The sequence below is a fragment of the Rhinoraja longicauda genome, chromosome 9, assembly GCF_053455715.1.
Source record: "Rhinoraja longicauda isolate Sanriku21f chromosome 9, sRhiLon1.1, whole genome shotgun sequence".
NCBI classification, from domain to species: Eukaryota; Metazoa; Chordata; class Chondrichthyes; order Rajiformes; family Arhynchobatidae; genus Rhinoraja; species Rhinoraja longicauda.
In genome coordinates this window covers 36313132-36327282 of record NC_135961.1, presented here as the reverse complement: position 1 = coordinate 36327282, position 14151 = coordinate 36313132, and the positions used below count along the sequence as shown (strand labels likewise).

At 47.0% G+C, this 14151-nt stretch overlaps 1 protein-coding gene across 1 annotated transcript in view; it reads left to right on the top strand.

Moving 5' to 3' along the window:
- nt5e (5'-nucleotidase, ecto (CD73)) overlaps positions 1-14151 on the top strand; it is a 45136-nt gene that overhangs the window by 13240 nt on the left and 17745 nt on the right. Inside the window, 2 exon segments of the mRNA XM_078405969.1 lie at positions 11609-11825; positions 13181-13465. Of these exon segments, the coding sequence (XP_078262095.1) occupies positions 11609-11825; positions 13181-13465 (502 nt within the window).

Here is a 14151-nt window from a genome sequence, read left to right as displayed (position 1 = left end):
ATTTTCGATCCATGTCAATACCCTACCCCCAATACCATGTGCTCTAATTTTGCTCACCAATCTCCCATGTGGGACCTTATCAAAGGGTTTCTGAAAGTCTTGATACACTACATCCACTGGCTCTCCTCCATCCATTTTCATAATCATATCATATCATATCATATATATACAGCCGGAAACAGGCCTTTTCGGCCCTCCAAGTCCGTGCCGCCCAGCGATCCCCGTACATTAACACTATCCTACACCCACTAGGGACAATTTTTACATTTTACCCAGCCAATTAACCTACATACCTGTACGTCTTTGGAGTGTGGGAGGAAACCGAAGATCTCGGAGAAAACCCACGCAGGTCACGGGGAGAACGTACAAACTCCTTACAGTGCAGCACCCATAGTCAGGATCGAACCTGAGTCTCCGGCGCTGCATTCGCTGTAAAGCAGCAACTCTACCGCTGCGCTACCGTGCCGCCCACATTTTACTTGTCACATCAGCAAAAAATTCCAGAAGATTAATCAAGCAGGATTTCCCCTTCATAAATCCACGCAATCCTTTTACTGCTATCCAAATGTGCCATAATTACCTCTTTAATAATTTACTCCAGCATTTTCCCCACCACCGATGTCAGGCTGACTGGTCTATAATTCCCTGTTTTCTCTCTCGCTCCTTTCTTGAAAAGCGGGAAAACATTAGCTACCCTCCAATCCACAGGAACTGATCCTGAATCTATTGAACATTGGAAAATGATCACTAATGCATCCACGATTTCTCGAGCCACCCCCTTGAGTACCCTGGGATGCAGACCATCAGGCCCTGGGGATTTATCAGCCTTCAGTCCCATCAGTCTACCCAATACTATTTCTCACCTAATGCAAATTTCTTTCAGTTCCTCTGTCTCCCTAGATCCTCTGTCCTCTAGGACATCTGGGAGATTGTTTGTGTCTTCCTTAGTGAAGACAGATCCGAAGTACTTGTTCAACTCTTCTGCCATTTCCTTGTTACCCATAATAATTTCACCTGTTTCTGCCTTCAAGGGACCCACATTTATCTTTACTAATCTTTTTCTCTTAACATACCTAAAGAAGCGTTTACTGTCCTTTATATTCTTGGCCAGCTTCCCCTCGTACCTCATCTTTTCAGCACGAATTGCCCTTTTTGTTACCTTCTGTTGTCCTTTGAAAGATGCCCAATCCTCTGGCTTCCCACTACTCTGCTATGTTATACATCTTTTCTTCTAGTTTTATTCCATCCCTAACTTCCCTTGTCAGCCACAGTTGCCTCTTACTCCCCTTAGAATTTTTCTTCCTCTTTGGAATGAAATGATCCTGCATCTTCTGGATTATCTTCAGAAATTCCTGCCATTGCTGTTCCACCACCATTCCTGCTATGATCCCTTTCTATTTGACTTTGGCCAGCTCCTCTATCATGCCTTCATAGTCCCCTTTGTTCAACTGCAACACTGACATTCCTGGTTTAACCTTCTCCCTCTTAAATTGCAGATTGAAACTAATCATATTATGATCACTACGTCCAAGCTGTGGCTTTACCTTGAGTTCCCTTATTAAATCTGGTTCATTGAACAACACTAAATCCAGAATTGCCTTCTCCCTGGTCGGCTCCAGTACAGGCTGCTCTAAGAATCCATCTCGGAGGCACTCTACAAACTCCCTTTCTTGGGATCCAGAACCAACCTAATTTTCTCAGTCTACCTGCATATTGAAATCCCCCATAACCACAGTGGCATTACATTTGTTACATGCCAGTTTTAGCGCCTGTTGCAACTTACACCCTAGATCCGGGCTACTGTTTGGTGTAAATAACTCCCATTAGTGTCTTCTTACTTTATAATTCCTCAATTCTATCCACAGTGACTCTACATCCTCAGTCCCTATGTCACCCCTCGCAAGGGACTGAATTTCATCTCTCACCAACAGAGCTACCCCACCTCCTCTGCCCACCTGTCTGTCCTTTCTAAAGGATGTATAACCCTGAATATTCAGTTCCCAGTCCTGATCCTCCTGCAGCCACGTCTCTGTAATCCCCACAATGTCGTATCTACCAATCTCTAACTGAGCCTCAAGCTCATCCACCTTACTTCTGATACTTCGCGCATTCATGTATAATACTTTTACAATAGACAATAGGTGCAGGAGTAGGCCATTCAGCCCTTCGAGCCAGCACCGCCATTCAATGCGATCATGGCTGATCACTCTCAATCAGTACCCTGTTCCTGCCTTCTCCCCATACCCCCTCACTCCGCTATCCTTAAGAGCTCTATCCAGCTCTCTCTTGAAAGCATCCAACGAACTGGCCTCCACTGCCTTCTGAGGCAGAGAATTCCACACCTTCACCACTCTCTGACTGAAAAAGTTCTTCCTCATCTCCGTTCTAAATGGCCTACCCCTTATTCTTAAACTGTGGCCCCTTGTTCTGGACTCCCCCAACATTGGGAACATGTTTCCTGCCTCTAATGTGTCCAATCCCCTAATTATCTTATATGTTGCAATAAGATCCCCCCTCATCCTTCTATATTCCAGTGTATACAAGCCTAATTGTTCCAGCCTTTCAACATACGGCAGTCCCGCCATTCCGGGAATTAACCTAGTGAACCTACGCTGCACGCCCTCAATAGCAAGAATATCCTTCCTCAAATTTGGAGACCAAAACTGCACACAGTACTCCAGGTGCGGTCTCACCAGGGCCCGGTACAACTGTAGAAGGACCTCTTTGCTCCTATACTCAACTCCTCTTGTTATGAAGGCCAACATTCCATTGGCTTTCTTCACTGCCTGCTGTACCTGCATGCTTCCTTTCAGTGACTGATGCACTAGGACACCCAGATCTCGTTGAACATCCCCTCTTCCTAACTTGACACCATTCAGATAATAATCTGCCTTTCTATTCTTACTTCCAAAGTGAATAACCTCACACTTATCTACATTAAACTGCATCTGCCATGTATCCGCCCACTCACACAACTTGTCCAAGTCACCCTGCAGCCTTATTGCATCTTCCTCACAATTCACACTACCCCCCAGCTTAGTATCATCTGCAAATTTGCTAATGGTACTTTTAATCCCTTCATCCAAGTCATTAATGTATATCGTAAATAGCTGGGGTCCCAGCACCGAACTTTGCGGTACCCCACTGGTCACTGCCTGCCATTCCGAAAGGGACCCATTTATCCCCACTCTTTGCTTTCTGTCTGTCAACCAATTTTCTATCCATGTCAGTACCCTACCCCCAATACCATGTGCTCTAATTTTGCCCACTAATCTCCTATGTGGGACCTTGTCGAAGGCTTTCTGAAAGTCGAGGTACACCACATCCACTGACTCTCCCCTGTTAATTTTCCTAGTTACATCCTCAAAAAATTCCAGTAGATTTGTCAAGCATGATTTCCCCTTCGTAAATCCATGCTGACTCGGAATGATCCTGTTACTGCTATCCAAATGCTCAGCAATTTCGTCTTTTATAATTGACTCCAGCATCTTCCCCACCACTGATGTCAGACTAACTGGTCTATAATTACCCGTTTTCTCTCTCTCCCTCCTTTCTTAAAAAGTGGGATAACATTTGCTATCCTCCAATCCACAGGAACTGATCCTGAATCTATAGAACATTGAAAAATGATCTCCAATGCCTCCACTATTTCTAGAGCCACCTCCTTAAGTACCCTGGGATGCAGACCATCAGGCCCTGGGGATTTATCAGCCTTCAGTCCCATCAGTCTACCCAAAACCATTTCCTGCCTAATGTGGATTTCCTTCAGTTCCTCCATCAGCCTAGGTTCTCCGGCCCCTAGAACATTTAGGAGATTGTGTGTATCTTCCTCAGTGAAGACAGATCCAAAGTAACGGTTTAACTCGTCTGCCATTTCTTTGTTCCCCACAATAAATTCCCCTGCTTCTGTCTTCAAGGGACCCACATTTGCCTTGACTATTTTTTTCCTCTTCACGTACCTAAAAAAACTTTTGCTATCCTCCTTTATATTATTGGCTAGTTTACCCTCGTACCTCATCTTTTCTCCCTGTATTGCCTTTTTAGTTAACTTTTGTTGCTCTTTAAAAGAGTCCCAATCCTCTGTCTTCCCACTCTTCTTTGCTATGTTATACTTCCTCTCCTTAATTTTTATGCTGTCCTTGACTTCCCTTGTCAGCCACAGGTGTCTCTTACTCCCCTTAGAGTCTTTCCGCCTCTTTGGGATAAATTGATCCTGCAACCTCTGCATTATTCTCATGAATACCTGCCATTGCTGTTCTACTGTCTTCCCTGCTAGGGCCTCCTTCCAGTCAATTTTGGCCAGCTCCTGCCTCATGCCTCTGTAATCCCCTTTGCTATACTGTAATACTGACACTTCCGATTTTCCCTTCTGCCTTTCCATTTGCAGAGTAAAACTTATCATGTTGTGATCACTGCCTCCTAATGGCTCTTTTACCTCTAGTCCCCTTATCAGATCAGGATCATTACACAACACTAAATCCAGAATTGCCTTCTCCCTGGTAGGCTCCAGTACAAGCTGTTCTAAGAATCCATCTCGAAGGCACTCTACAAACTCTCTTTCCTGGGGTCCATTTCCAACCTGATTTTCCCAGTCTACCTGCATGTTGAAATCTCCCATAACCACCGTAGCATTACATTTGTGACACGCCAATTTTACTCCATTACTCATCTCACCTTTCACATCGATCCCTATTACACTTGGTCATAATCTCCTATCCCTTTGTGAGCTTTCTGTCCTGTTAATTCTGGGGTCTTTCTTAACTTTTCCTATACTCCCTCCTTTTAACTCCATCCTTGTCTATCCCATTTGACACAACCCCCACTATTTAGTTTAAACCCACCCGTGTAGCAGTGGCAAACCTGCCTGCCAGAATGCTGGTCCCCCACCTGTTGAGGTGCAACCCGTCCCTATTGTACAATTCACCCTTATCCCAAAACAGATCCCAGTGGTCTAAGAATCTAAATCCCTGCCCCCGCTCCTCAGCCACACATTCAGACCCCCTATTTCCTTTTTCCTGCCCTCACCCTGGAAGCAAACCAGAGATAACCACCCTGGAGGTCCTGCTTTTCAGCCTTCCTCCGAGCTCTCTAAAATCACACTGCAGAATCTCTTTCCTCATGTTCCTGGCTTAGTTTGTGCCGCCATGCACTACCACTTCCTGCTATCACTTTCACCCTTGAGGATGCTCTGCACTCGGTCCTTGATGTCCTGGATCCTGGCACCAGGGAGGCAACACACCATCCTTGAATCCCACCTATTGCTGCAGAAACCCCCGTCTGTACCTCTCACGATGGAGTCCCCTACTACCACTGTTCTGCCTGACACCAATCTCTTCGGCTTTGCCTCAGCACCACGTTTTGCCTCGCAGACTTGTCCGCTGCTCAGACTGGCAGTGTCTTCTGTCCCGACAGCTTCCAAGAGGGTGAACCTGTTTTCAAGAGGTACAACCCCTGGGGTCTCTTGTACTTCAAGCTTCCTTCCCTTCCTTGCCATCACCCACCTTCTCTCTTCCAGTACCTTCGGTGTAACAATCTCGCTGTAGGTCTTATCCAGGAACGTCTTGCTTTCTCGGATGATCCTGAGGTCATCCAGTTGCCACTCCAGTTTCCCAACACGGTCCTTCAGGAGCTGAACCTGGACACACTTTGCACAGTTGTAGCAGCCAGAGGCACCAGCAGTGTCCCTGACCTCCCACATCCTGCAAACATCTCACTGACTCAGCTTACCAGTCATTTCCGTACAGCATCTCACCCACTCCAACTTTTGGCGTGGTCTCCTCCCTCGGCCTCCTCGCCACAGACTTGCACCTTTCTCACAAGGCACTCCCCTTGACAAGGCTGCTCCCCTAGAGCAAGCCTTGCTTATATTAGCTGTTTAATTGACTAATTAGCTAACTTACCAATTACCTCCCAAGGCACTTCACCTCAACAAGGCCACTCCACTACAGCTGCACTTCTTTATCTGGTCCTTAATCAAAAATGGGGCTCATTTGTAAATTACTCAAACCTTTGGCGTACATTTTAAATCTTTCTTTCCGACTCACCTACTTCCAGTCAATACTCGCTCGTGCTGCTTGTGGCTGCTGCTTCTCTCCGACCTATGATGAAAGAATGGGTCAACTGGGCTTATATTCACTGGAATTTAGGATGAGAGGGGATATTAGAGAAACATAATATTCTTAAGGGATTGGACAGGCTAGATGCAGGAAAAATGTTCCACAGTTTAAGAATAAGGGGTAGGCCATTTAGGACTCAGATGATGAAAAACATTTTCACCCAGAGAGTTGTGACTCTGGAATTCTCTGCCACAGATGGCAGTGGAGGCCAATTCATTGGATGTTTTCAAGAGAGAGTTAGATAGAGCTCTTGAGGTTAACGGAATCGAGGGATATGAGGAAAAAGCAGGAACTAAATTTGGATGATCAACCATGATCACATTGAATGGTGGTGCTGGCTCAAAGGGCCGAAGGGCCTACTCCTGCACCTATTTTCTATGTTTATACGGAGTTCGTACGTTCTCGCTGTGACCACGTGGGTTTTCTCCGGTGACTCCGGTTTCCTCGCACACTCCAAAGACGTGCAGGTTAGTTGGTTAATTGGCCTGAGTAAATTGTCCCTAGTTCATAAGTCATCGGAACAGAATTAGGCCTTCGGCCCATCAAGTCTACTCCGCCATTCAAACATGGCTGATCTATCTTTCCCTCTCAACCCCGTTCTGCTGCCTTCTCCCCATAACCATTGACACCCTTACTATTCAAGAATCTGTCAATCTGCACCTTAAAAATACTAATAACTTCCACAGAATGAATTCCATAGATTCACCACCCTCTGGCTAAAGAAACCTCCTCATCTCCTTTCTGAAGGTGTGCTCATTCATTCTGAGGCTGTGCCCTCTGGTCCCAGACACTCCTGCTGGTGGAAACATCCTCTCCATATCCACTCTATCCAGGCCTTTCACTATTTGGTAAGTTTCATTGAGGTCTCCCCTTATACTTCTAAACCCCAACGAATACAGGCCCAGTGCCGTCAAACACTCCTCAAACATTAACCCAATCATCCCCAGGATCATTCTCGTAAAACCTCCTCTGGACCCTCTCCAGCACCAGCACATCCTCGGATATGGAGCCCAAAACTGTTTGCAATATTCCAAATGCGTTCTGACCAGTGCCTCAGCATTACATCCCTGTTTTTATACTCTAGTCCTCTCAAAATAAATGCTAGCATTGCATTTAATGCATTTAGCATTGCATTTCATTTCCATGAGAGGAATTGGGTAGATGCACAGAATCTCTTGCCCAGAGTAGGGGAATCGAGGACCAGAGGACATAGGTTCAAGGTGAAAGGGGAAAAGATTTATTAGGAATCTGAGGAGTAACTTTTTCACACAAAGGGTGGTGGATGTATGGAACCAGCTGTCAGAGGAAGTAGTTGAGGCTGGGACTATCCCAATGTTTAAGAAACAGACAAGAGCAAAACAACTTGCAAATTAACTTTTTGGGGATCCTGCAAGAGCACTCCCAGGTCACTTTACACCTCTGATTTCTGAATCTCAAAACTAAATGTTAAAATAGACAAAATATCCTGGGCATGTTGGTTACTGACTGTGGGTTGGCAGAAAGTCCTTGAGAAATCCTAGCAGCTCCAAAGAGGAGCAGTGGTGATGTCATCATTTTATTATGTAGGGTTGCCAAGACAACATGTGGTTTTCATTAATGTTGGGATTCCTTGGTCTAGAATTCCTTTTCATAAAATTTTCCAACTCAACACCCCAATTAACTATTTAAAATTCTTCTTAAATTTAGAGTGAAAAGTCATAGGCCCAGCTCATCCATACAGACCTAGTTACCCCATCTAATTTAGTCCCATTTGCCCTTGTTTGGCCCATATCCATAGTTACAGTCACATAGCGTGGAAACGGGCCCTTCAGCCCAACTTGCCCACACTGCCCAACATGTCCCACCTGCACTAGTCTAACCTGCCTGCGTTTGGCCCATATCCATAGTTACAGTCACATAGCGTGGAAACGGGCCCTTCAGCCCAACTTGCCCATACTGCCCAACATGTCCCATCTGCACTAGTCTAACCTGCCTGCGTTTGGCCCATATCCCTCTAAACCTATCCTATATCTTTACCTGTACCTTTCTAAATGTTTCTTAAACGTTGCGATAGTACCTGTCTTGACTACCTCCTCCGGCTGCTCTTTCCCTATATCTATCACGTCACAGAGGTACAGCAGTAGAGTTGCTGCCTTGCAGTACCAAGAGACTTCGGTTCGATCCTGTCTACGGGTGTTCTGTGTATGGAGTTTGTACGTTCTCCCTGTGAACACATGGGTTTTCTCCGGGTGCTCCAGTTTCCTCCCACACTCCAAAGTGGTGCAGGTTTGTGGGTGGGTTAATTGGCTTCCGTAAACTGTCCCTAGTGTGTAGGATAGAACTAGCTGCAGGGTGATCACTGGTCGGCATTGTCTCGGTGGGCCGAAGGGCCTGTTTCCATGCTGTATCTCTCTCTAAACTAAAGCAAACACAGGGAGAATGTATAAATTCCATACTGACGGCACCGGTAATCAGGATTGAACCCGGGTCTCTAGCGCTGTAAGGCAGCAACTCTACTGTCTTCGTTGAGGTGTCCTGCCTGGGGCAGACGTCACATATGTAATGGCTCGGCTTGAGGGGCAATGATTTCTTGTGATTTGTATAAAACTCCTCTTCCTTCAATGTTAATGTTAACTAGCCTGTAATCATGAAAAAAATTAAAAAACAGCAGATGCTGGAAAATGGAAATAAAATCAAAGTGCTGAAAAACTCCCAGCAGGTCAGGAAGCATCTGTAGAAAGAGAAATGGGGTCAGTTTGGGTTGGTTTTGTGTGGCATTGATCTTTATTGCTGTGACCTAACCTGTGGAACCCAGCCAGTCAGCACCGAGGAGAGTTCGAGAGCTTCAGTTACGGAAATTAACTTGAGTTCAATCGAATCAAACAAACGGGCGGAGTTCCCAGAAATGATCTCAAACATGAATTCAGACCAGATGGAAGCAATGTTTCCATTTCTTGCAAGGTCTGATCCTAACTGTGCCTTCAGAACACAGAACAGCACAGGAACCTCAGCCCACAATGTCTGTGCCGATCATGGTGCAGAATGGTGGGGGAGGGAAGAGAGATGGAGGGAGTGGGGAAGAAGTGGAGCGAGAGACGGTGGGAGTGGGGGGGGGGGGGGGAGAGGGAGATGGAAAAAGCAGACTAGAGGTGAGAGCAGGGGAGAGTTGGTGGAGGGAGAGGGAGATGGAGGGAGAGAGTGACGGAGGGTGAGAGACAGAAGGAGAGAGACGGGGAGAGAAGGAGGGAGGGAGAGAGAGATAGAGAAGGACGAGGGAGATGGAGGGAGAGAGAGGGTGGATGAGAGGCAGAGAGTGAGATACAGAAGGTGAAGTGGGGGAGAGGCAGAGGAAGACTGGTGGTGAGAGCAGAGGAGAGGTGGAGACTGAGAGATGGAGGGAGCGGAAGACGGAGAGAGGGAGAATGAAAGAGGCACAAAAACAGGAACACAGTGAGATTGCCGTGATCTGCACTGGGACGGGATCACACAAAGCAGGGCCAATATTCAATGCCTAATTCTCAAAATATGCATGGACTGCAGGGTTTCATGTAAAGGAAATTGCTTTTGATTAATCTAAGAGTGCTTTGAGTTGAAATGAGCACAGTGCAGTCAACACCGGCTAGAGTATTCAGCACCAGTTGTACTCAGTGGAACAGCTGTGAATAGCCCAGATACCGAGCGATCAACCCCAGGCACCCAGTACATGACCACCCCCTACCCCATCCTCACCCTCTCGCCACCCCTGCACCTCCACACCCCCTCCAAAGCCCTCACCCCTGTCCCCACCCCCATTGCCCCCACACCCCCCTCCACATGGTAGAATGTGGGGAGTCATGGACCAGAAGGCACTGCCTCGGAATAAAAGGACGTACCTTTAGAAAGGAGATGAGGAGGAATTTCTTTAGCTAGAAGGTGGTGAATCTGTGGAATTCATTGCCACAGATGGTAGTGGAGGCCACGTCATTGGGTATATTTTAAATGTGTAGTTAAATAACTGCAGATGCTGGTACAAATCGAAGGTATCTCAAAATGCTGGAGTAACTCAGCAGGTCAGGCAGCATCCAGGAGAGAAGGAATGGGTGACGTTTCGGGTCGAGACCCAACTTCAGACAGGGTATTTTTAAAATGGAGATTGACAGGTTCTTGATTAGTAATGGTGTCAAAGGTTATGGGGAGAAGGCAGGAGAATAGGGTTTGAGAGAAAAATAGAATAGCCCTGATCGAATGACAGAGCAGATTTGATGGCTGAATGGCCTAATTCTGCTCCTATGTTATCTCATGAATGGCTGAGCAATTAGTTGTGTCCTTATTAAAGGATGGATGTTAACACATTGGTAGCAAATCAGAGAGAGATGGCCAGGAAGGCACACCAATGCCTCTACCTCCTGATAAGACTGAGGAAATTCTGACTCTTACAAACTTCTACAGATGCACTATAGAAAGTATACTATCGGGTTGCATCACAGCCTGGCTTGGGAACAGCTCTGCCCAAGACTGCAAGGAGTTGCATAGAGTTGAAGACGAAGCCAGTCCATCACACAGACCATACTCCCCTCCATTGACTCCATCTACACTTTACGCCGCCTCAGAAAAGCAGCCAATGTAATCAAGACTTGTCCCACCCCAGTCATTCCTCCTTCTCCATGCTCCCATCAGGCAGAAGGTACATAAGCTTGAAAGTGCACACCACTAGACTCACAAACAGCTTCTTCCTCTCTGTTAGTAGGCTTTTGAACGTTTTTTTCCATAAGCTAAGGTATTATCCGATTCACTTCTACCCCATTGTGGACATTGGACTTTGTCTATGGAATCGATGTGCTACAATACTGAGAATTATATTGTGTACTCTATCTTCACCCTCACTCTACCCATTGAGTTTGACGATTGTATTTATTTATGTTATTATCTGATTTTATTGGATAGCATGCATAACAAAGCTTTTCACGGTACCTCAGTACATGTGACAACGATAAACCTAAACCCAAAGCTGTTCCTGTGCTGTGCTGTTCCTTGCTCTATAAGAAACAGAAGCTGATCATCCTCAATCTGGTCCATCATGATCGTCCAACTTTTAGACTTTAAAGATACTCTGCGGAATCAGCACACCCGAGACCAAAACAACCAGCGGTCACCTCAAACACTAGCACTATTATACACACATCGGGACATTTTACAATTTTTTTTATCAAAGCCAATTAACCTACAAATCTGTACGTCTTTGGAGTGTGGGAAGAAACCGGTGCACCCGGAGAAAACCCACATGTCACAAGGAGGACGTGCAAACTCTGTTCAGACAGCACCTGAGGTCAGGATTGAACCTGTGTCTCTGGCGCTGTAAGGCAACTCTACCGCTGCATCACCGTGCCACCTTGGAGTCACATGAGAATGATCTGCCCCTTACTGCCGAACTGTGAGGCCGGATCTTGAATCCCAGCCAGTGGAAGTATCATCCTTGTGTCCATACCTTGCACGTTCTGCTGTTTGTTGACTGCTTTTACTCTTCTGCTCTCCAGGCCTTGGGCAACCATGAGTTTGACAACGGCGCGGATGGTCTTTTGGAGCCTTTCCTCCGCAACGTTACGTTTCCAGTGCTGAGCGCTAATCTAAAAGAAGATGCAGAACATGTCCTCGGGGGCTTCTACAAGGCTTCTACTGTGCTGACAAGAGGCGGTGAGAAGATTGGCGTGGTTGGATATACCACCAAGGAAACCCCAACTCTTTCCAGCCCAGGTAGGTGTTGAACGACCTGTGACTGCTGTCCTGAACTACTATCTACCGCACTGGAGACCCTCGACTATCTTTGATCGGACATTAGTGATTTTACCTTGCACGAAACGTTATTCACGATATTCCCTTTATCATGTATCTGTACACTGTGGATGGCTCGATTGTAATCAGGGATTGTCTTTCCGCTGACTGCTTTTCACTGTACCTCACTACACGTGACAATAAACTGATGACTCTTGCCGACTTGGTGCATTGACATTCCCATCAACTGCGCATTGTCTTTAAAGATAGACACACAAAGTACTCGAGTCACTCAGCGGGTCAGGCAGCATCTCTGGAGAACATAGGTGACGTTATGGGTTGGAACCCTTCTTCAGACTGATTGTACTCGGGAGAGCGGGGCAGGGTGGAAACAAACTGGAAGCAAAAAGAGGCCAGACAAATCACAGCCAGCGACCAGTTCCTTGATAAGCAGATTGTTCACCAGAAACAGGTGTGAGCCCAAGAGGGACACATAGTGAGAGCTGTGAAACTAGTTAACAGACTGTTAATGGTGGGGGAAGAAACTGGTGCAAGGTCAGTCAGGCATTAGTTTATGTGCCTGAAAAACTGTTATGTACAGTGAAAAACTGTTTTGTTGCATGCTACCCAGTCAGTAGAAAGATTATATGTGATTACAATTAAGCCGTTCACTGTGTACAGATACAGGATGAAGGGAATGGCGTTTAGTGCAAGATAGTCCAGAGAAGTCCGATGAAAGATAGTCCGAGGGTCTCCAGTGAGGTAGATGGGAGGTCAGGACCGCTCCCTTGTTGCTGATAGGATGGTTCAGTTGCCTGATAACAGCTGAGTAGAAACTGTCCCTGAATCTGGAGGTGTGCGTTTTCAAACTTATCTCTCTTACCTGATGGGAGAGGGGAGAAGAGGGAATGACTGGGGTACGACTGGTCCTTGATTATGCTGGAGGCCAGGGGGGGGAGGGGGGGAGGGGGGAGGAGGAATTATGGACTAGGAGGTGCTGGGGTGGGCAGAGGGGAGAGAGCTGCTATAACCCCACACTTCCTCATTGGAGACCCTCAGACTATCTTTGATCGGACTTTACTGCCTTTATCTTGCACTAAACATTCCCATTATCCTGTATCCGTTCACTGTTGATGGCTTGACTAATCATATATAGTCTTTCCACTGACTAGTAAGAACGCAGCAAAAGTTTTTTCACTGTACCTCAGTGCACCTGACAATAAACTCAAACTCGAACACACGTTGTGGCGAAAAGTGAATGGTGGGGGAAAGGGGAGAGGGAAGGGAGGTGTTGGTAGAAGTGACCTATAACTGGAGAAGGTGCATTGTTGTTCCAGGGCCGCACCTGATCTTTGAGGATGAGATTGTGGCCATACAGCGCGAGGTGGACCAGCTGACGAATCAGGGGGTCAACAAGATCATCGCCCTGGGGCACGCGGGCTTCCAGACGGACAAGCTGATCGCGCAGAGAGTGCGGGGAGTGGATGTGGTGGTGGGCGGACACAGCAACACCTTCCTGTACACAGGTACCGCCTCTGCCCTGCAGCCTCGCGCCAGACCTACGGTACACGTGCCAGCTCACCGCGGCGACGCTGGCGATACCGGCAATGTTCCCCCTCTGGGTTTGTCCAACATTCCCACGACCAGCTTAGTTTAGAGATACAGCACGGAAACAGGCTCTTCGGTCCATCGAGTCTGTGCTGACCAGCGATCACCGCACACTAGTACTATCTTACACACTAGGGACAATTTGCATTTATATCAATCCAATTAACCTCCAAGCCTGTACATCTTTGGAGTGTGGGAGGAAACCGGAGCACCCAGATAAAATCCACACAGTCACAGGGAAATCCACACGGTCAAGGTCCTGGAGAAAACCCGCGCAGTCACGGGGGGAACGTACAAACTCTGCACAGACAGCCCCCGTAGTCAGGATCAAAGCCGGGTCTCTGGTGCTGTGAGGCAGCAACTCCACTGCTGAGCCACTGTGCCACCCCGGTGTCTGGCTCTCTGTGGAGGTGGCCGGATTTCCTTCCCCCTCCCCTTCTGGCAACGTCAACTTAAAAATACTCCTTGATGTACACAAAATCGGCAACTCCCAGAATATGCCATGGCATTGTAAGGTAAAGAATCGTTACGTAAAGCAAAATAGAGCAGGGGGCACAGGGTGGTGGGTGTACGGAATGAGCTGCCAGAGGGCGGAGTTGAGGCAGGTACTTTCATAACCTTTGAGAGACATTTGGGTAGGTACATGGATAGGACAGGTTGAGTGCGATATGAACCAAACGCAGGCAGGTGGGATTAGTGT